The sequence below is a fragment of the Lepidothrix coronata genome, unplaced genomic scaffold (genome assembly GCF_001604755.1).
Source record: "Lepidothrix coronata isolate B3197 unplaced genomic scaffold, Lepidothrix_coronata-1.0 Scaffold8, whole genome shotgun sequence".
Classification (NCBI taxonomy): Eukaryota; Metazoa; Chordata; class Aves; order Passeriformes; family Pipridae; genus Lepidothrix; species Lepidothrix coronata.
This window is the reverse complement of record NW_016690188.1, coordinates 9,790,282-9,813,602: the sequence shown is the minus strand read 5'-3', so window position 1 is coordinate 9,813,602 and position 23,321 is coordinate 9,790,282. Positions and strand designations below refer to the sequence as shown.

At 40.2% G+C, this 23,321-nt stretch overlaps 1 protein-coding gene across 7 annotated transcripts in view; it reads right to left on the bottom strand.

Moving 5' to 3' along the window:
• Positions 1 to 20,973, bottom strand: part of PANK1 (pantothenate kinase 1) — a 36,041-nt gene extending 15,068 nt beyond the window's left edge. The window contains exons 1-4 of one of the 7 annotated variants that reach the window (XM_017840111.1): positions 20,883 to 20,973; positions 20,508 to 20,626; positions 15,693 to 15,805; positions 1,723 to 2,075 (exon numbers count right to left, since the gene is read on the bottom strand). In XM_017840111.1, the coding sequence (XP_017695600.1) occupies positions 1,723 to 2,058 (336 nt within the window). In that variant the 5' untranslated portion in view covers positions 2,059 to 2,075; positions 15,693 to 15,805; positions 20,508 to 20,626; positions 20,883 to 20,973. Of the gene's footprint in view, positions 1 to 1,722; positions 2,076 to 9,088; positions 9,197 to 9,558; positions 9,815 to 15,692; positions 15,806 to 15,899; positions 16,019 to 19,578; positions 19,842 to 20,507; positions 20,627 to 20,882 lie in introns of those variants that run through there. The other 6 variants (XM_017840092.1, XM_017840084.1, XM_017840104.1 and 3 more) reach the window with 6 other exon arrangements.
• Positions 20,974 to 23,321: the final 2,348 nt, after the last annotated feature.

Below are 23,321 nucleotides of genomic sequence, written 5' to 3'. Positions count from 1 at the left end.
AGGATTAGATAATGGAACAGGCAAGTGACAACAGGGTGTTTACTTGTCTATTTTAAGGAGAAAAAGCTTCTGCAATCTTAGAAGGCTTCCTTCTTTGGGATTTGAATGCTGTTTTGCAAGACGTTGGAGCGTCTGTCCTAAATCTACGCAATTCTAGAAGTCACATAAGCATTGAGAAATACAATGAAAGATAAATAACTTAAAAGCATATATATAGGGAAATAAAGGGCCAGAACAAAAGCATGTTTGCTAGATCAAACCGTGAGTTTCCTAGCATTGAGCCAGATTTTTTAAATGAAAATAACAACGTTCACAAACATACCTTAGTTTTTCCACATTGCTTCTAAGTAATAAACAGGAACATTTAAAGTCTCCTCCATATAAGGCATTATACAGTACTGAATCCTGCAACAGCCAGATTTAGACTTGGCACGTATTCGCTACTTCTACAGGTGCATTAGAGTGATCAAATATTTGAAACAGACATTTCAGTGCTTCAGCAGTCCTGAAGCTGTTGTCCAGTGTGAATTTACAGTCAGCAGAACACACTGAGATAGCCAGCTGCTGTTACAATGGCTAATGAAGTGTGACAATTCAAGTGCCAGTACCCAGAACACCCAGGCCTTTGAGAGAGATTAAGAAAGCAAACCTTCATGTAATGGATAGTATTTTTCTTCTGTAATTCTCCATGGATATTGAAGTTTGAGCCAAGAAACATTTGCTGTAAAGGAAGGTGTGGAACTGGATAGCTGGAAGAGGTGTCCAAAGCACTCACTTAAGTGTGAGTGCACTTCACTGATTGCATTATGCAACAAAACTCCCCAGCCAGCCTTTATAGGGTTTTTCTTAAACTACCTGCAAGTGTTGTAGCACACTGAATGCTAACCAACCCTGCAGAGACATGGGATTTCACGCTGAAGTCCACCAGTCATTTGCTATGTGATCTTGTATATTTGCTCAACAGATAGAAAAACAGCCTGAACTTCAACTATGGTTCCAGTGCTGGATCAACTACACCGCAACTGAGGCAAGACTGGTCCCTCAGTGTAAATTGCATATTTATGGCAGACGCAGCCAAAGCTACAGAGAGAAATGCTTAGCTGTAATAGCTACCAGGTAACTTCCAGTTCAGTTCTACAGCTGTGGGAGTGAGGGACACAAAATTCCTTACAAAGTAAAGCAACTGTACCTGCTATTACATGATGCAGACTCCCAGAACTGAAATCAAAAGCTAGCTGGTACTGTTATGCTTCCATACCTTGTTTCTCCCCCATGTTCCACCAAGACTCTTGACTTCACTCTGCCTGAATGTTAATACAAAGGGAAGTGAACCTGAATCAAATTTCCAGTCAGTATGGCTTCATTTCTTTTCCAATAGATAATCAGTTTGCAGGTACCTGTATAGTGTCAAGGCTTCTGTGTTGTCATAACATACCCTCAGGTTGATTATGAAGCATTTGATCACCACAGCTGTACTCTAAAAAACCCCACATTTACTAAATACATCCTGCACAGTAATACTTCAGTAGAATACCCTTTCCTCCTCTCTCCATGTTCTCAGCAATGCCACCAATTAACAAATGTGAATTGATTCTGTTAATCTTAACCAGTTAAGATGGACAAAATAAACCCAGTTATCCTCCCTGCAAATTTTAATAGAAGGGCTCCCATGATGCTTTTCCAAAGTACTTCCCCCTGATCCCATATGAACTGTTCACTTACCGTTCTAAAGTCCTCCTCAAACTTGTAAGCTCCACCTCCTGTGGCACAGAGCGTAGTGTGCAAACTGGAGAAGTTCTTTTCACTACCCATCTGTATGAACCTGTGCATGGCACAGCTGGGAAAGCGGATGAAGTGCAGGTTTCCTTTGCGTCCACACATAGTCAAATTTTTCAGTTCAAGGTGGACATCACGAATGCCAGTTTTACCATAAGCTGTATTAGAGGTCAAGTATTTCCTAATGCTTTTCAGGTTTTCCACTTCCTCCTGTTCCTCCTCTGCAGTAATGTCCTTAGGTTCAAAGTAGACCAGTTTAACCAGTGTTCCACCGATATCCATTCCAAACCATGGGAACGCTAAGAACAAAGGGGATGGGGAGGAAGAAAGAGAAAGTCACTATAAATACACAGGCTAGCCATATCACTGAAATCATTTGCTGAATGACAATTCACTGCAGTCACAGTACCAGCATCTGCTCCTGAAAGCTGGGGGTCACTTACATGTCCATTTCACATTTATTGGACACCTAAGTTAAAGCTTCATAAAGCCTCAGCTGAGAAAATGAATAAAGAAAATCTCAAAATATTATTCTGCGGAGAAGCAGGTTTTAATAAAATGAAAACATTTTTTTCCCAGGAAACCATTTTACTCTTCAGTCAGCACCTCTTGACAAAGCACATTTACTGCATTTCACCCAATCGGCACCAATGGGGGAAATGAAACGAAATTGCGTTTTACCCAGCTGGCACCAATTCTACCAATACACTAAGGGGGAGGAGGAACAGACAACCAAACAGAAGAAAAACATTTCTCAAGTCATATTCCTACTGTGTAACATCTACAGTTGCCTTTCCAAGCCCAGTCAGAATTTCCAGTCACAAAGCGCTGTCTGAAGAGCAGCAATACAGAACTCTCATTATGCTGGAAGCCTCCAGACTTCAACCCACCAGAACCAGCAGCTCTGTTGGAACTGCATCCCTGGTATACAGTAGCCAAAAGTGAGCTGGCTTATGTTCAATATTTACCATTGACAGACCCGTCTTTTGACCACAGACTGATTGCCTTTGCTGGTATATGTGTTAGTCTATCATATAACCATAAGAGAAATGTCACTATTTGCTTCTCAGCATACATATATTTGCCCCAGCTGGTCTAGCTCCACCAAAGCCTTTGTTCTGTTAATAGCAAGAGAAAATGACTATGGAAAACATGCAGACAGAAGATTCTAACTGAATCAGGTTAGTCTGCATGCTCCACTTATATATGCATGCATACATTTTAAATTGTAAGCCAGGTAACTTTATGAAGCAATAAAAAGTGAGAATACAAAATCTATACACAGGTAGTGCAGAAGGAGGCAGCTAGCAATGTTTCTTAGAAAAAATAAATTAAAAGCGCTGAGTATATGGCTAACATCTAAGATACACTTCTAAAATAGCAGTTACACAGTCACCTCCCTGCTTTTAGAGAGAATCAGGTAGACTTGCTAGAAACGTGATTCTACCAACTTAGGCATCCCAGCTTAGTGTTGATGCAAACTTGAAACCATGTGCATAACTGATTTTTCTGCCAGTGAACCTAAAAGCAAACAACTTGGAGCAAAGATATTAATAAGCATAGGAGGTACTAATCACACTGTCCTTCCTCATGTGGTCACAGATCACTATTAAATTACTCAGCATCAGACTGAAAGAAGCTTAGAGTCTTCTTTTTCTTACCACAAGGGTCTCAACATCATTCTTGTCTGGTTGAGTAATTCGAAAGTCACAATTTTTAACACACCCTCCCTGCTCAAAGTCACATTTTTTAACACACCCTCCCTGCTCAAACCAATCCTTTAATGTCAGATGTTTAAAACAGTTATTTCACTCCATTGCTGTATGCCAAGTAATTGAATCATTAGTTTCTGCCGCACTTTCCCTAAGGACAAGCCAGGCATAATGCACAAGCAATGAAGTAGCTTGCTTACAGTTCAGTTTTTCTAAGAGCACCTAAGAGCATCTGTTGTAAAGTCTAATTTTTTTTTCCATGGCGTACAAGCTGCAAGACACTGAAATTAAGTCTAATTTGCAGTTTGGGAAGATATATATCATCCTATGCAGATACATTAGAGCTCCCTGAAATGGGAAGAATTCAAAACAAGTGTTTTTAAAACAGGCTTTATTTTAAAGAGGAAAAATATGATACCATAGACTAACCTGTAAGCCAAACACTTTGGAAGCACAAGGTAAATATTTATGCAAAAGCTGTCTGGTCCACACTGCACAACATTCTAATGCAGTGGAGCTCAGGATGCCAATCCCATTGCGATTTACACAAATCTTTATTTAAGCGACTGAGAACTTTAATTACCTGTCCCACTGGAACAGTAAGGCTCCTCCTCAGATATATCTTAACTAGGCAAGCAGGAAGCTTAATTTTAAAAGCAGCATGGTTGGACTATGGGATACAGAATCAGCCCGTAGCTAAGCGTAAGCCAACTTCCGATATTTTTCATTAAGGGCATAAAATTTGCAACACTCTACCCTGCACCAACAGTTGCTTTAAAGCTGTAGTGTAGCTTTCATCTGTAAGAGAGGGAAAAAGCATACCATCTTCCTATTCAAACACAAGACCAGCAATAAAAGTGTGAAGTACTAACAGCTGAGAGTTATTCATGAATGACTGCCAAGACATTTAATTTCATATCTTAAGATTTTGAGGAGTTGTAACTAAATCATTCACAAAGAATAAGTACTGTAGAAAATAACTATGAAGTTATTTCAAGTCTGTATAGTTCTTGGGATAGCAACATACAGTGTTTGCATTTAAAAAGCAAGCAGAAATACTAGGACACTTTTTTTTTCTAGCTTATTTTCTCTAGGAATCTAAGTTCCTTTCATTTTGTTTCTTGTGAGCCAAATGGAGAGCTGCAGAAAGAAAGGAACTTTGCTTTTAGAACAGCGGCAGTTTTCTTCAGCATATATAAAGAGCCCAAGATCAGTCAGCAAAAACGGGCATTTCAGTTATGCAGAACAGCACCTTAATTTTCTTCACAGCTTTTAGCACCAACTATCTGTTGGAATCACTTGCAATAAAAACAACAACTATCTTGATTGGTTGACCAATTAGGAAAAAAACCAAGTCTCAAGGTTCCTGAAATTCACAGAACTTCTGTACAACTGGAGTGACAGTAAACACACTTCTGTATTCCAGTCATTATTTTAAAAAAATATTCATTGTATCTTTCGTTACTATCAATATGTTCAAAACTGAAACACCATCAGTTCTTTTCAGTATCCAGATAATTCATCTCAGCTGGTACCTATACACTTCAACTTTCGTATCGCCAGTGAATGAGGTGCTCATGGGAATGTGCAGGCAGACTGGAAGGCGCTCCTGGGCTTTGCTGCCTCTCTGAATACATGGAATAAGATGATTCAGAGGCCATCAAAATTATCAGAGCTCCCAGTACTACAACCAGGGGGTATCAAAGAATGAAAACTATAGATAAGGTCTCCACAGACTTGAAGGAAAATGGGAGAAAAATTGTGGAGGTGGTTTTTTATTGTTTTTGCTTGTTTGGGTTTTTTATTGGTTTGCTTTAAACTGAAAGTCCAGCATTTCATTGATAACCTGAATAAATATCCAGTTTCTTGAATTATAAAAAGCCAGGAAAGCAAGAAGGGGAAAGTAAAATCCATCATACACACATCTTAGGCTGATTGCAGTTAGTCAAAATTGTATGATTTACTATGAGCAATGAAGACACTGGATATGTTGCAGAAATGCTTTCACAATCTAAAAAATTGCACTTTTTAACTAAAGTTGTCTGATGAGGCTCATGAGCTGATTTCTCTCTTTTCAGGAGTAGGTATGCAACATACTTACAGGATCAATAGAAGTTATTACTGTGGCAAAACCAGAACTATTCGACTGTATTGCCACACAGCACTAAGTCATAAAAAATAACGCCATAAAATCTACTTCTAGGTCCCAGCATCAACATGATCCATGTTTTCTTAAAAGACTACCATAAATCAAAGACTCTGCTTGTCTTCTTAAGAAAATGAATTATCTTTATGTTAATAAACTGTAGGTAAGTGATAACTACTTACTGGTTTGTTACCTTGAGATAAAAATCTGTACTAGTCCAAAATATAGCTAAGAAGCATGTGACAATGCAAACAGAAGGTATCTACAGCATTGCATAACTAGGTAATCTGATGCACACCAACAGCTGTGCTATCTGGGGCAAAGGTTCACTCATGAGAAATTCCATGACACATTTTACCTAGTTTCTGCATCAACTCGCAAGAGTATGAACCCAACAGGCTATTTCTACAAGGCATTATTACATTCAGATTTCAACACACTGGATTTTTAAAAATCTTACCATTAGCTTACAATATAAGGATATAAGGAGGGCACGTGGAAGGTAAATATCAAATCACAACATTCTGATCACAGACAAGAGCTCAGGGGAAGCAAGGATCAAAGGGAACTCCTAGGTCATCAAGTAACATTTACCCCCATTAAGAGGATAACCAAGGGTAATCCTTTTCATACATTTAAACAACTACCACACAAGGTTAGCTGAATCTTTTTACTCCTCAGCTCTCAGAAAGAGGTTGTGCCTGAATCCTTCTGGTTAGAACTTTCTTCTTTCTACCTGGGCCCTAGATTTATTCATGACCAACCTGCAGCAGTTTCTTCTTTGGCCAAAACTGTTTCAGCTTGTATATCTCTGTTACCAGACCTGTATTTCCTCAAATAAGGGACAGTATCTCTATTTTTTTAATCAGTCATTTGAATGGGGGTATCAATACTCTGATATTTTAGTCATAGATAGACTAGATATCTTAGGTTCAGCTGCTTTTCTTTCTGAGCACACCTATGTTGAAATCCTATTACTTCATTTACATTTAATTTGCATTGCTTGACATTGATGGTCTAAGAACTTTTTTAATTGGATCCGGAAGAGGTGAGAGAGCCAAGAACAGTAACAGGGAAAAAAAATCAAGAGACACACATAAAATGGCATAGTATTCTCACAGCTTCTGAAAGCTGATTTTTATTAAAAACAGAAACTGATAATAGTTTACATACCTTTTTCAATTACTTCTTCCTGTTTTAAAAACACATAAAATGGAAGATTTTTTAAATTTTGAACAAAAATAGAATATGTAGTTCAAAAAATTAATTATATCTTCTTAGTAATGGAAGTTTCTTCAAACCTTACAAAGCTAGAGCTAAATAAATCATGCACATGTATCAGGTGAAGCCTTCCAGTTAATCTTCAGCAACAAGGGCTTATTGAATGTCTGCCTCCTCACCAGAAGAAAAAAACCTACAAAAAACACATCACAAAACCTCCCAAACAAAAAAACTCAAACCAATCAAACCCAAAAAAATTCAAACTCAAAAGCACAGAGCTGTTTGTTAAACAGGCACAACCATCCACACATATTGACACAAAACTTATCCACACAAAACTGACACAAGCCTAACACCCCTGACAGCCCATCTAGTTAAACTAAAGGAAAAACAAAGACGATTCTCAGCAGAACTATCACTAGGTGAGTCTTCTCTCACCGCAGGCTTGTCAGCAAAGCACACTGGTTTCACAGGGAATCTTCCCTTCTCAGAAGGGAAAAAGACTTGGGAATATAGAATATTAAAAGAATAACTGCTATAGAAAGATAGGTTTCATTTGGGAAATGCCAATTATCTCATTATCTTCTCCACCACACAAAGCAAACCCCACAATCTATACTGAAGTCTCACATGCCATGTGGCAACTGCACTTCATTTTGCAATGTGTCCTTAAGCACAGAACAAACATCTGCAAAGGCCAGGATTAAAAAAACCAGTAAAACGGTACTGTGTAGTATTCACTAGAGGAGGATGCAGTGGAAAACTATGCAGTACCAGAACAATTTGAGTAATAGTTCAAGAATTTTTAAAGCTAGTGACAATGTCCTGTCATAATTTCCTGCACAACTAATAATTTCAAATTTATTCTGGTAAAAAAATAAACTATATAAATTAAAAAGTATAATTGCAAGCATTCATGCATTTTAATCAGCAAAGAAAATGCCCATAAAATAGTTCTACAAAGCACTTCCCTCACCTGCTGTTTCCATTGTCATTTCATGAAAACCCCACAACTGAAGATTCAGTTGTCATTCATCTTAAGCAATGGAGTCAATCACCTACAATTTTACTCTGATGGGCTCTTTTTCCCCTCAAGATTGGATGGAAAACCCAAAATCCTCATTCTTTCACAATCAAGTGATTACACGATTATCTAAAAGCTTTATTCTTTGCTTCAAAATAGGTTTTACTATTATGGAGAGTTTGATATGCAAGTGCTGACTCTTCTTAGTTACACCAAATTAAAATGTAAGCTCGTCCAAGTTCTGCAGGTTTTGTTCATGAATGAAAACGTGAAGCTGGTCAAAGACTACAAAACCAGTTTGTGACAGAGAACGATCTGGTCATGGATATGTTAAATTTCATAGAGGACTAAATTAACTATCAACAGGTAACGCAAGCAGTACTTGATTAATCAATCAGAGAACATTCTAAGGGAAAGTGGTGTGTGTAGCTGAGCAAAAACATTTAAAGAGCCAGAAAAGGCACTGGCTAATGTGCAGTCCTACATTAAGCTGCAGCTCTTCAAGGCTGTTTCTGAATATTTTGTTCTGCTTATACAGACAAGTTTTTTAAATGTTCATTTCAAAACAAAGAAACAAAACCCCAGAGTAGCTGAATGCACACTACTTCCTACTGAGTAGAAACATCTTTAAGTCTTGGCAGCGGGCAGCTCTGATCCTAACTACCCCTGATTACCCTTTTGGAACATGATGAATTTTTAAAAAAGAAGCAAACATTTGTTGCCTTTATTTGAAGGGCTAGCAAAGTGAGAGTGCAAAGAAATTCAGTACTTTTTCCATCAGATTGTTTTACTTCTAGAGTTTACTATGGAATTATTCAATACCTCCACACTTAGAAATAAGAAGTTAGCTATGATCAAGTAAAACTATTAATCAACAAGTTGTATAACATTAAGCATATTACAAATATGGGTGTTTGAATTTCGCAGCCTTAAAACCAAGCCTGAAAACAGACAGCCAGTTCACTAACACCTCCTAAACCAACTAACCAAAAGCCACAGGAGATGCTTCTGAGGAGCATATTACAAATGTAACGTGTTTGCAACATATTTTCCCCCCAGCCAGAAGAGCTTGCCCTGGGTTCCCAGATCTACTTGTTTCTTAATTCTAACAACGTTTGGAAAACGAGCACCGACTAAGCGCGCAGAGCCTTCCCACGCTCCAGAGCGCCCCGGTCGCCCCCGCCGGGACGCCGGCCCAGCGTTACTTACAGTGCTGCTTGTGCACTATGAGCTTCATGAGTGCGGCGGGGAGGAGATGCCGGCAGGACCCTGGGCGCCGCGGGGCGAAGAGCAGCCGCCCGCGGGCCGTCCGCGTTTGTGCGGGGCCGCCGCTCCCCGCCCGCCGCCGCCCCATTGGCGCAGGGCGGGCCCGGCCCACGCCGGAGCGGGGCCGTGCCCGGCCGCCGCCGCCGCATTGGCCGCGCGGGGCCCTCGCTCCGCCCGCCCGACGGCCGCCGGGGGCGGAACGCCCGCGGAGCGGAGCCGGGCGGCCGCCAGCCCCGGCCGGGCGGCGCTCCGCAGGGAAGGAGGGAGGGAAGGAGGGAGGGAGGGAGGCGGCGCAGGACCCGTCTGACACGGGGCCAGCGCCGAGCCCCGCCGGGCCGAGCTGCGGCAGCGCCGCGCCGAGGGGAGGGGTCCGGGCGGGCATCGCTCCGCAGAGCCCCGCGGTCATCACTTACGTGGCCTGTGCCGCCGGCCCGAATCCACCCTCCGGCGCAGCCTGCATTTCTTGGCCGGGGAGCCGTGGCTGAGCGGCGGCAGCTCCGGGCGGAGCAGCAGCGGGTGCGGCGCCTCCCCGCAGCCGCCGTTGCTCAGCGGCGGGCCCGAGGGGTGGAAGCCGTTCTGCAGCAGCCCGCCGAGCAGCGAGCAGGAGGCGGCGGCGGGCGGCGGCGGCCCCGCCGGGGCGGCGGGCTGGGCGCGGAGCCGCTCGCCCATGGCGGCCGCCTGTCCCCTTTGTGTCCCGGCTCAGCCCCGGCTGGGCGCGGCGGAGGCTCCGCTCATGCCGGCGCCCGTGCCCGCAGCCCCGTGCGCTGGTTGCGGCGCCCGCCCCCCCCGGCGCACGGCGCACGCGTCCTGCCCGCAGCGCTGCAGAGGGGCGGCCGCCGCCCTCGCCGGGGACGCGGCGACCCCCCCACCGGGCAGCGTGCGCGCTCCCGGCGCCGCGCCCCGCACCTGCGGGCTCCGCCAGCAGCCGCGGGAGCGCTCCGGGGCACGGCCGCCCCCCGAGCTGCCCCCGGTACAACTGCGGGGTGGGCCGGCCTCGCGACCCTGGTCGGTCCCCTGTGACCGGCTGCGGTGTCATTTTCGCCTCGGCGTGCCCTGACGCACACTCGTGACTCAGGTATCTGTGTCTCGGAGGCCTCCGTGCACTCCTCGTACGCCCCAGGCACACCTCGTACCTCACACAAAGTTATTCGTACATCGGCATCAACGTTCAAGTTTTTGTCTACATTATCACGTGCCACTCAACAGCTTAGAGAGACTAGTATGACCTTGAATGAGTTTGACCTCATGCTTTTTTTTTAGTATCTTGGCTTTCCCTGCACTGCACTGATAATCTTGTGACTGTGATTTATTCGCTGACCGCTGAGACATCCAAGTGTAAAGACACATTTTCTGAATGAAATGTACCAAATATCAAGTGGAGATAAAACTGGGTGACCTGTGCTGCGGTGTCAATATGTATACTTGAAAAGAAACACTAATTGAATTTTTCTGTGCACGTGAAGGTCATTTCTTTATACAAACTGCCAGTCACTACATGCATGGTTGTCCTTAAAGTAAAAATAGGTCCCATAATGGCTCCTCCTTACACCTAGAATTAGTACAGGACATAAGCCCTCCACTTTAGAACACGTACCAAGAATGAAGAGCTGTTATAACTGCCTACAGAAGACATTGCTTCATGAGAGGTTACCCGACTTTCTCTCCACTTCTTGTCTACGACCAGAACATTATGTTTAGGTAAGTGGAGGCAAGCAATAGAAACGCATACGCACCAAGTTGGGAAAATGAAGAAAGAGTGTTCAAGAACAAAGTAAAATTTTCTTCCTAAAACCCTGTATGATGTTCTGAAGATGATTTAAACACTTAGAATTTTCCTCATACCCTAATGCATAAGCACTTGCTGTAATTGCCAGCCCTAAAGCGATTGCACTGAAGAGGGTAGGAAAAAAGACTGGCTACACACAATTATTGCTAGAAGGAGCTGTAGTGCTTCCAAAACTGTGAAATTCTTTGAGAACTCCCTAACATAACTAATTATGCTTAAACTACAAAGCTGAAGGGTGTTGCCTGGAATGGCACAGACCTTCATGCCATTTGTTGGCAGTGCTAGGCAGCTGGCTGGGTACGCTTTGTGACCTTTGGTTATCAAGTCAGACCTCTCAGGGCATGAGGAATCCTCGCTGCCACTGTCCCCAGCTGGTAACAGTTGTCCCCTTCTCCGTCCCTGACACAGAAACTGACTGCACATACAGCCAGCCAGATGCAGAACCTGGGACCATTCCTGCAAGCCTGTTTTTCCCTGCAATTGCTGGGAGCAGACACATGAGCAGTTACTGTATCTCAGCTGAAGAATGGCAACTTTACCTTACTCCAACAAAAGCATGCGCACCTTTAACTGCATACTTAAATGTCCTTGTGGTAGGAGAGCAGTCCTTCCATTAACTCTGCAATGGAATACTGTACCTGTTTCAAGTACTGTGCCCAGTTTTAGGCTTCTAAAATACTTATGGAATAACTAACAAAGGATTAAATAAAAACATCGAGTTCTAGTCTATGAAATGAAAGATTTGAAGGAGTATTCACTTCTGGAACAGGTAGCAGCAAAGGAAATACATCACGGTTGCTGAGAAACAAGAAAATTCCTAAGTTGTAAGTGCATTTAAGGAAATTCACTTTACACTGGAGGTAGACATTTCCTAGCACAAAGTTAGGCAAGCATTAGACTGAACTGGAAGACTCAACTGTCCACTGCTGACAAGTGTTTAGAAAAAGTTAAATATCTGTGAGGAACAGTCTAGGTAGAGTTGATCCAGACTTGCAGCAAGGAGAGGACATCTTTTTGAGGTTCTTTCTAATCTTTTATTTCTAATTAAATATTTCCCTAATACTTTGCTGTAAATATTGCAGAATTATGCCCAAGATAGAAGTGGACTGGACTGTGCTGCATGGAAGAAGTAGGTCAGGAAATACTGTTAGAATATGATCCAAATCACTGGCAAGTTCAGGGGGAGTATAGACCAATGGCATATAACAACAACAAATGTCACCTCAGACAATGCTGGAGAAAATATTAAAACAGTGAAATGGTAAAGACTGTCCAAATCAAGTGACAGGCTTTATGTACAGGGATGGATTAATTTCTAAGAGTGCAAGTTTCCCTGATCACGTAAGCTCTCCAGCAGGAATGGATATAAACACTTCCCAAACCTTTCATTGTGGAAAGATTGTTTCAAACCGAGGTGCTGCTTTAACAAAACAATTTCTCTCTTGTACTTATGAATATCACATGAATGGATTTCTGCATCGTAAAATACCATATTTTTCACATTATTTTTGTTTACATTTGTTTAATTTTGGAACAAGCTCTTAGAAAGGTTTTACATACACTCTTCAGTTTTGATTTCACAAATCTTCTGCGTTGTAAATCAAAACAAAGAAAATAAGATTAGAGTATGTTTAATATATTATCTCTAAGGATTTAAAACAAAAGAATCTCATGTCCTCAGGTGTATATAGCATTGCTTATTTTGGGCACAGGCAAATTACAGTGTAATCCATTTGGTATTCAGGGGGAAAAGACATGAGTCTTTTGAATTAATAAAGCTGAAACTTGGAGCAAATGAACTGTTCAGCCTAATTGCACCAGCTGTGAGCCACAGGTAGGACCACAGCACCCAATTTTATGAACTCACTGCCTGATGTAGTGATGTAGACAGCCTGTGCTCTTCCAATATTCTGCACAGAGCTAGGCTGGTGATGTGAAGGCTTTAACATTATACTTAGTATTTGAAAATCTGAAACATGATAGAAAACATAATCCAGAAGAAATATGACAGACGTGATAATGTCACATCCTCAAAACAGAACGAAAAGAAGCAATAAGCTGTCCTGAGCAGTTGGTTCAACTGTCAGTCTGCTGGGTTTTCATTGATATTATTAGAGACAACACATCACAGCACAACTGGCTGCAAGCAGGTACTGTTTTTAAGAGGTACCACACCCCCTTCTCTTCATACCACATATACACATTCAGTAAGTTACTGCCTACTCTACATCCCTTTATATTACCTTCTATATACTTTATACATATTTCAATTGCTGCAAATCAAGAAGTAGGTGTCCATGAAGTTATAACATGTATTACAAATTCAGTTTCTAACAGTGCAGCCAAAGTAAATTTTTTCTCTTTCTTTTACTCTAACTTTCTAAACAAACCCTGTTTGACAGTTTTCAGTCTAATTTGCAAGACAACAATCCAGATAGAATCTAGGTACAATTCTGACAAACAAAATTAAGGATGATTCCAGTTTTTTCAAAATTAATGTTTACTCAGTATTTCTGTCTTTCTGAACTGGAGTAGGTGGAAACTACTTGTTTATTTTAAAATATTTTCTCATATACTTCACTGTAAACTAGCAATCTGGTGGCAAAAGGACTACAAACACATTGTATGCAGAAGAATCCAGGACACAAATGGACTCAGAACAGTGAACAAGTCTGCTGTACTGACTCACTGCATAAAACACATTTGCACAACAAACACTCCATGGATTATTCCATACTTGCCTGCATTTCAGACATTCAGCTTTCTATCACCTCTTTTTATTTGTTTATAAACCCAGAGGGCAAGGCTGCAATTCTCTAACTCTCAGAGTCAGTTTCAACTAACTACTGACTACCTTGCACTTAAGATACTTGGCCCCAGAATCCAGAGTGCTGTGGTCTAGCTTTTACAGCTTCAAAACCATTGGAACAAAAAAAAAATCAAATAAAAGAAAAACCCACAAAAAAACCCCAAAACCCAAAAAGCTAACCAAAATATCCCATCCTTTCAGATATGTTATCATCAGGCAACCTGGTCTGAAATTTTTTAGGAACCTATGAAGATTAGCTACTCCTCCCTCATTCCATGGGGCTTCCATAGTCTTGGTCTAAGGCTAAGCTAAAATATCATCAAACAAGTGCAGTTCACATGTAAATCCATTACACAAGAACAACAACCACAAAAAAAAAAATCTTACAGAGCACCAGTGGTGTTACTGTAATTCAAAGGCAGCTGGCTATAAAGCTTTGGGCGTATTTTGGAGAGCAGTGGTAATGAGATGCATGTACATATCTTCTTAAACCACACAAATTGTATTATGCAATGCAAGGAATGCAATGAAACAAACTTGTGGTATAGCTGCCTGCAGATTTACATTCAAGGGGCTACTGGCACTCTGCCATTCCTGTTTATATTCTACTCATGTTTATCCTGTTTCTGCAGTGCAGGACAGTCACACTAGTTTTTATTCAATTTTTCCTCTTTGAAAATAAAGCAAATACAGTACAGCATAATACTATTAAGAACATTCCTTGCAAAAAATCAGATACTGTTGATTTGTTTTAGGTATATTCACATACCACACATATCAAATGGAAAGCACCAAGTCCAGGAGTCTGTTAGTTCTTCCTTCTTTTTAGAACTGGGAAAAAAACACCCAACCTGTTTTGGTGTATGCAGTACTTTTGGTAGACACATGTTTTTTTAAAGTTCTTTTTCTCATAAATTGCAGGACTAGAAGACCAACAGTCAAACATAACTATATAATGAGAAATGATAGAGTATAAATCAAATGGGACAAAACATCTCTAACTGTGTAAAATTCTTATCTGGAAAATGCAATGAAAAAAGGGACCCAAAGGCCTCTAGTATTATTGGTGTGATCACAGGAAAGCCAGGGAAACCTTACTATGACAACAGCTAGCTAACATGAAAATTCTGCTTTCCCCAGATAGTAAGGCATCTGAGAGGGGAAACTGATTGCAGATGACAGAGGAAATAAAGGGCATAAATTGAGTCATATGCCTAAATCTTTGTCAGATTGAGGACAAGAAAGATTATACTAAGACCATCAGTTCCTTCCCTTCCCACCCACCTACTACTGCAGGCTCCTTTTATTTATGCCTTCTGTGACAGTTAAAGATCTGTTGATGTTATGAAGAAAAGCCCTGCAGAGTTGAAGCTCATCTCCCCCTCACTTTCACCAAGGGACAGAAACATGGAGAAAGGCACTCTGTCTAAGCAAGAACTTTGCTTTGGCAGTCTGAACAGCCCTTAATGAGCAATGTTCTTTCCCTTTGTTGATGAAAATACAGCATAGATAGATCTCCTGGCCCAAGCACCAAGCTTGGTGTCCAGGCAAGCCAGTTTGAATGCTACCTGGAACCCGGAATGGACTAGGACACAGAATCATAGAATGGTTTGGGTTGGTTAAAGACCATCTAGTTCCACCTCTGCCATGTATAGGGATGCCACTATCAGATTAGGGTGCTCAGGGCCCCAGCCAATCTGGCCTTGAACAGTCCCAGGAATAGGGCATCTGCAACTTCTCTGGGCAACCTGCTCCAGTGCCTCACCATCCTCAGAGTAGAGAATTTCTTCCTAACAATATCTAATCTGAATTTCTCCTCCCTTAGTTTAAAACTGTTCCCCTTATCCAATCACTATCCGCTCATGTAAGAGAAATGACTTACACATCTAAGAGCAATAGCCAACACTAAGGAATAACAGTCAGAAGAGTACATAGGTGTAGTCTGTTCTTACCATCCTGCCCATCCCTGTGGCCAGACTTTGCAGCAGTCCAAGTGGTTTCTGCAGTTATCCTCTGGCAGTTCTGAGATGAGGTTAGAGATTGTGGTTGCCGTCTTTCATCCCAACTGAAAAAAAGCATGCAGCAGTCACAAAGCAGTGATAACCTTTTCCCTCTAAAGCCTTTTCTGCCAATATCTCTATGACCAACTACACAATTACCTTAATTTACACTTACTCTCCACAACTTTAACTGATCCCTGGCAGAGCTGTTGGTGCTCTTCTTTTATAGGAAACAAAAAACTTAAGTGCCTTAATTTAGACATTTCAAATAAAACTCTACAAATTAGTAACGTTTATAATCTAGTCCTTGATTATTTCTTAGGAGTATCAGCCTGTGAAGATAAAGTAGGTGTTGGAGGTGAATAATCTTTTTTTTTCCCACGCCATAGTTTCTATTCTGCAAAGAGCTTTAAAAAAACACAAACAAACTGGTAATGGATTCAAACTATTAGGTATGTAAAAAAGCTAAAAAACTCATTTCAAATACACTCTCCTTTGTCTCTATCAAATCTATCTTGTACCTTAGTATTTGGCTCAGTGTACTGCTGCTTATCTTTAACTATCAAACCTAAATATACAAAATGTAATTGGAAAACATGCAAGTTCACAACCCACTGATTGAGAAATACTGTTCATCATTATAAAAAAAACTATTGCAACAAGTGGCAGAGCATTCGTTAGAGAAAACAACGGCCTTTGCTCCTGACTGCTCCCCCACAGACAATTATCCTCATGTATCTATACATACTGGTTTTGCTTGCCTGAATGTCTTCACTTTCTTTTCAATTCAGCATTTTTACGTGGTCCTTCACAATGAAATCAGGAGGGAAGCGACAGTTTTAAAACAAGCACTTTGAAAGACAGAATGGCTAACAGGTATGAAAGACTCACTCTTCCTTATTCAGCACTGCCACATCTGAAGAGGAGGAGAAACTGGTTCTACCATCAATAGTCAGCTGCACAGAGATTTTTTACTTGCACTGGTCTGTACTCCCAGAGCTTAAATGCTGACATGAAATTCCCATGGATATTAATGACAATGAAACAGGTAACAACAGAGAACTTCAATTCCTATGCCTGTGTGTGAAAGAGGAAAAAAAGGCATCTCTTGGAACTAGCTAGACACACTGCAGACAGAACTGGCTTACTCCTCTAACTCAGGAGGAAACACACAGTGTCCACTAGAGTGTAGAAAGGACACAGAGGTTTTATTTTTTTTCTTCTAAAATAGTCCAGAGATGGGAATCAGAGTAAAACAGAAACATGCCACACCTTTAGGATTTCTCCACTAGCAGGGAAGTGTATGTCTGAATGAGGATTCAAGCACATGGTTAAGTCCAAATACCACAACTCATCCGGAGTTAAAACCTTAGTACAATATGACTGTGCTTTCAGACAGATAAACCTTTCTGTTTAGGTTGAAAAAACATTTAATGTGTCCTTGTGAGATGAAGCTGAAACCACAGATAATAATACTTAAATGCTAATATTTTTAAAAATACCTTTTTTATGCATGCTTGCAAAGAATGAAAGTCTTGTGTAGGAAGGGACTATGCTATAAATGACAACTTTGGCCCTAAAGGCTCCAACTGCCTAGCAACAAAGAAGGGAAGCAACCTTATGCTAACGTTGGGTAGGTTTGCCATATTAATGTCTTCTGAATATTTCTGGAATCAGTGACCTTTCAAAGTAATTATCACAGTGAAGAGTCTGTTCCATGCAATCCATTTTGTTTTGTTCAAGAGGCCAATTTAGAGCTTTCAGGTTTTCACAAGATCAATACAAACTATGTACACACAAAAAAGAAAAACAGAACTATAATCATAGACTTCTGTCTTTTCATTAGATACATGGTGAAAAAAACCCTGCAATAGAAAATAACTTTCAGGGTCTCTCCTGAATAGGAGGCAACTTGTATTCCACTGCAGGAACCTTAGCATCACCAAAATATTTGTTTTCTTGTAATAAAACATAACTAATACAAACACACACTTGGTCTAATGGGAATTTAAGCCTCAAAGATACGATATGGGTCTTCAAAACAAGTTCTTTTAAACAACTATTAACCTCAAAGGCTCTAAGAAACATATATGCCAAGTGCCATGGAGCACTAAGATTTTGTATTATCTTGTAACATATGGCAGAATACCCTGAGACATACTTTGGCACTCACATAGAAAGTCATAACTATACACATTTATTGTTCTTTTCAACCCAAAATGGTAAATCAGACTCTTTGACCTCATGAACACTGCTAACCAAATTTGTTGTATTTAACCTTAATTTTCTCATGGAAGTCAGATAAAGAAGCTACAGTTTCTTTTTGGTGCCAGCACTGTCGCACATAGAGTGAGAAAACAAAAGCACTGTGTATCTCCTGTAAAACAGGAGATAAAGATACTTGTTTTTGTTTAGAAAACCCTTGTATATCCACTGAAAACAGAACTGATACAGCTAAGACATCTATCCCTCATATTTTTTGCCTGACTGCTCTAAATATAGTATGCATTAACTGATTTGATTTCTCTCCATTTATAAAATTTACTTAATATACCAAAGGTGATATTCCTCTTAAAAGGAAAGAGGAAAACAAAACAACAAACACCCAAACAAACAAAAACCCAAGACATAAACAAAAACCCCAAATAAAAACAAACAAACGAACTAAACAAAACAACAAAAAAAGAGAAAATATAAGCAGAACAAGCACATAAATCAGAAAGGTACAGCTACCCTGTCAGATAAAGGTATGGAAGGTAGGAGAAAAATACTGATGCAGGAGTTATGAGGCATCAGTGGTCATGGATTGCAAATAAGAGAATACCCACAAATGATATTACATTAGTCTCCATTCACAGGCACAACTGCAATCTGATATAAGCTGAAATTGATATGTGTGACCTAAAATCCTAAACCAAAAAAAGATGTCTGATTCATTACCTCCTTATTATTGACAGTTTTCAGACCTTAGATCCTCCCAGAACAAACTAAAGAACACACACATAAACAAAGTAATTTTTAGAGATTAATTCCTATATTTTGAGGCAAATGCAAAGAGCGCTGGTGATTGACACATCGTGACTACTTTCATAGGAATAGCAAAGATAAACAATCAGTGAAACATTAACCAAAAAAACCCTCAAAAAAAATCAAACAAAAAAAGCATATCTTTCCTGCAGAGAGAAATCAGTCTGGAACCCTAATTTCAGTGAACTAAAAGTCTGTGATTAAAACAAAAATCCCACAGTTCTCCATCCCTAATCACCAACCAAGTATAAGCAGATTGACTTCAGTCACAGCACAAAGTGATATAAGGCAAAAGGAAGTAGACATAACATAGCTCTGAATTTAAATACTTTGCAACTACACAGTGCTCTGTACCCACAGATCTTCAGACCCTTCACAAAATGCGAATAACTGTACCTCTCACCTCTCATTTAAAGAAACAAAAACAACAATGATAAAACAAAAAGTAGTGAGAACTGAGAAGAACCTGCAGACAGGTCTCACCTTCAAACTGAAATCTACATTTGGATCAGTTTGACCCAAAACAGAAACTGAAATACTCATGCCCCTCAACTGGAAAATTTAGCAGCAGAATTCCAGAGTCGTTTTCAGATTTTTAACTTGTTGCCTAGGCAGGGTCAGTGCTGAAATGGAAACCTGAAATTCTGATGATTTTCAAACATAAGTCTATCTTAATTTTCTTACAGAAATTGCCACTTTTCTCACTCACAGATTTAAGAAACAGCTTCAGTTCCTCAGAAGCTGTATTCTCAGCAAAACTGGCTATTAATCTAGCAGTGCTTTAGGCAGGCTGATTAGCAGCTGAACTTACATTTCATCAGACAGAGAACAAGCTGTCTTCCATTTCATATGGCAGGGCCCTGGAAAGACTCCTCCTTCATGCTGCTTATTGAAAACAGGATCCATTTAAATTTAAAAACAAACAAACAAACAAAACCCCTTGCTTGCAGTTTCAGCAAATTAATTCATCAGTATTATCTTCCTTTGCTGAAGTTCCTTAAGCCTATTAGAAACACACATTTTCACTTTACTAACGTTTTGCTGTTCTGCTTGTAAAATTCAATAAACAGCTGCCTATTTATCTTTGCATGTACATCCACACAAGTTGTGTCATCTGGCCGTTACCAGTATGATCAAAGTTCCAAGCACACAGGTAACTGACCTCAAAGTATGGTGTCTGAAGTCCTTGTTTGACATGATTTGTGTTACTCCCTACGTCAATAGTTATTTTATCTGTTGTTTGTTATATTTACAACTGAACAAAATAATGAGAATAGAAACTACTATTCAACCCAGCTTTCTTAAGACATTATCCTGTTTCAGTACAGGAATAATTTCAGCTATACTAGCCTACTTTTTAAGAATAAGGCTGTACAGTATCTGCAGTGAATATGATTAATTTCTAGTGTTACTATAAATTTAAGCTCTCAATTTAAAAATCATAGTTGAGAAACATGAACATCTCACTAAAATATGCCAGGCTTTCTTCTTCATTGCTTCAGCTGAAAACCATTCAGAACTATTACAATAAGATTGTGTTTCATATTTTCATTGCATGATGAACACCCAACAGGGAGGCAACCTGTGACTTCTTTAGGGAAGAGTGTATATATAGCCAAATGAAACTGGGCTCCCAGTAACCAGGGACACTGAACTTTGATATGAGTTAATGATACAGAGGAAGAAGAGGAACAAAGGCAACTGAGGGGGGTGAAAGGGGAAGATGAGTAACAGACTTACCTAATAAGAGGCCAGAAATCCCAAGTTTATAGGCTGGGTTCTCTTCCCTTTATAGGCAGGCATTGGCATTAGTTGTGGTTTCATCAGATCAGACCTGCACTGTGATAGTATCTTACAAACTGCAGCCAAGGCAGAGTGTGGAGGGCAGGGAAAGACAAAGAAACAAAACAGAAAGAGTGGATTAGAGGGAACAACATAGTATCATATCCATCCCAAGCAAATATGGCATGAATCTTCCCACCATACCCATACCAATGTTCTCAATAGTATTCAAACAATTTATTAAGAATTCTGAGGTGAAAAGTTTATTCAGAAGAATGTTCATGTGATGAGGCTTTAATAAATCACCGTTCCTGGATGGAAAGAAATACATACCACATTAGATTTTCCTACTCGAAGTACACTGCTTAAACTCTTGGTGGCCATGTCTGCTTTAGACACCCAGAACCTAGCTATATACCATCCACCTAAAACTGAAATCAAAACATCAGATTAAAGAACTTTGCATGTGTAATACATCCTTGAGCAGCACTGTGGTATAATTTGCAGGGTATAGCTACATATGTTATACCCAAAATCAAGCCTCATGTCTAGTTGTAACAGCAACAGCCAGTAGCATCTATTTCTGAGTCACTTGTCTTGGATAATTAGTTTGCCAAGAGCATGAGTCACCGAGTCAGAAATTAGTTAGAGAATGACTCATTTCTAACTTTATACTAATATTATACTTAAAAATAAAAAGGACTCCTCTCTTACCCCAAAATTGTTACATGTTTTAGTTCTTTTCACAATCCCAAAATGTGCTTTATATAGAAAATCTGGATTAAATATTGGAATAATTATCTTCTCTTTATAATGCCATTCACTCAGAAAGATCCTACAGTGCTTTATAAATGTGTGTGTATTTTTCAGTGCACCCACATATATGATGAAGTGTGGCAGTATGACCGTACTTGGCAACATTATACAAAAGCACCTGACTGAATCTGCAGTCAGATCCTATAATTTGTTGAAACAAGAAGGGAAAATTCAGATGCACAAAATTGAATTAGTAACAATGAAATTTTGCTGTTTACACCTTTTTGCGAAATGGGGTTTATTCTGACTACAAAGGGTCAGATCAGCCAGTACCTGATAACACTCTTCATTTCAGTGGGAATTTTCCAGTTTCTTCAGATTTCAGCTGTGACCAAAGTTTCAGTAAGGAAGGCTGACCTGTTTCATAACTCTGCTTATTCTTGGCTCCAGCATGTTGTGACAACATGAGGCAGGGCAGCATCAAATTGAGAACAAGATGTTAAACTGCATTTGGAAATACTCTCTAACTCTGCAAGTCTGGTTATGCCCAAAGACTGCAATCCAGGCAGCCACCTGCATATTTGAGTCCTTGCTGAAGAATTGCCAAAGATGTAACTTACAATTTAGCCAATCTAAGACTGCCTAACACAAGAGAAGCAGCCCTGCCCTTCTGTCCCACCAGCACTTCTGCCTGCTCTTCTGCTGTTCCAGTATCTGTTTGGCCACATAGATTTACTTGCTGATTTGGCTGAAAATAATGGCATAAGAACGTGTTAAAAAAAATTAGCTGCTCATTAGTCCACCCTCTGAGAAGCAAGTGAGACTTCATAAGTTTTCATCATCGTTCATCTGCTGGTTCCCTCTGAGTGAAGAAGACTTTTTCTCTTCAAGGACTGCAAAGAGCACTGTTGTCCAATTGCAAGGCACAAATAGTCTCTTTTTTTTCAGAAGTATGATTTTGTTCTATGCAGGGCAGATGTCTAGCTCGTATCAAGCTCTCTGTCTTCTGTTTTTCCTACAGGATGGGCAATGCTCAGCCTGTAATATAGTAAAATATAAGCTTTAAAAAAAAAAAAAGACGAGCTCACAGCAAAACAGGAATGCCCTGGGCCATTTGCTATTGTCAAAGAACCATTATTTTCAAGTCCTTTAAAGATAAATCACTGGTTAAGAAATTTTTTTTCTAAATGTTCATTCCTTGCCCTTTTATCGTACTGTAGGATAACCATGTTACCCAAAACTAGACATTAATTTTGATATCTAAACTAAGAGGCTAGTGAAGAAAGCAAGGTTCCTCCAGAGAGTAATTTGGATTACACTTTTATTGCTTAGCTGTGCCAAGAGTTAAACAAGAGTTTAACTTAGGCCTGAATCCATTCTGAGCATTTCTCACCACTGGCTGTACAGGAAGCTCAAGTTAAAACATCTGAAGGTCAGTGGCGTGACAATACCGCTCCAATCACATCTTCACGTGAGTTAAAGCAGAAGCCCCGAGTGCCCAAAGCCATGATGGCATTCCAAAGAAGGGTACATTATGTCAGAGAACAGCACTGATTTCTGAGGTCAAGACAGCTGGCTGACACTTGGCAAGAATAACAGAAGCTCTGTCTTGGGTGTCAGAGACAGAAAGATGAGAAATACTACACTGAAATACTGTAATGGCTACGCTGTAACATAGTCTGCTCCTTGGATTTAGCCCATGTTATTTGAGCAGTAAGTTTCTTGCTCTTGATCCACATCTTTTTGAGGATATATATATTTTATTTTTGAGACACAGAAGTGTCCAGTCTTTTGGCTTCTACACAGAACTTATATATGGATGTACACACACATCCCCTCCTTTAGTGGGAATCCTTCAGTTTCTTCAGCTATCAGCTATATATCTGATATATATTTAGATATATCTTGGTATCTTGGCCAGTTTCCCTATTTCAAAATTGCATTACTCTAGATATGTATTGACTTCATGTTCCAATTTACTTATCTTGTTAAGTTTTTGGTAAGATGACAGAGCAA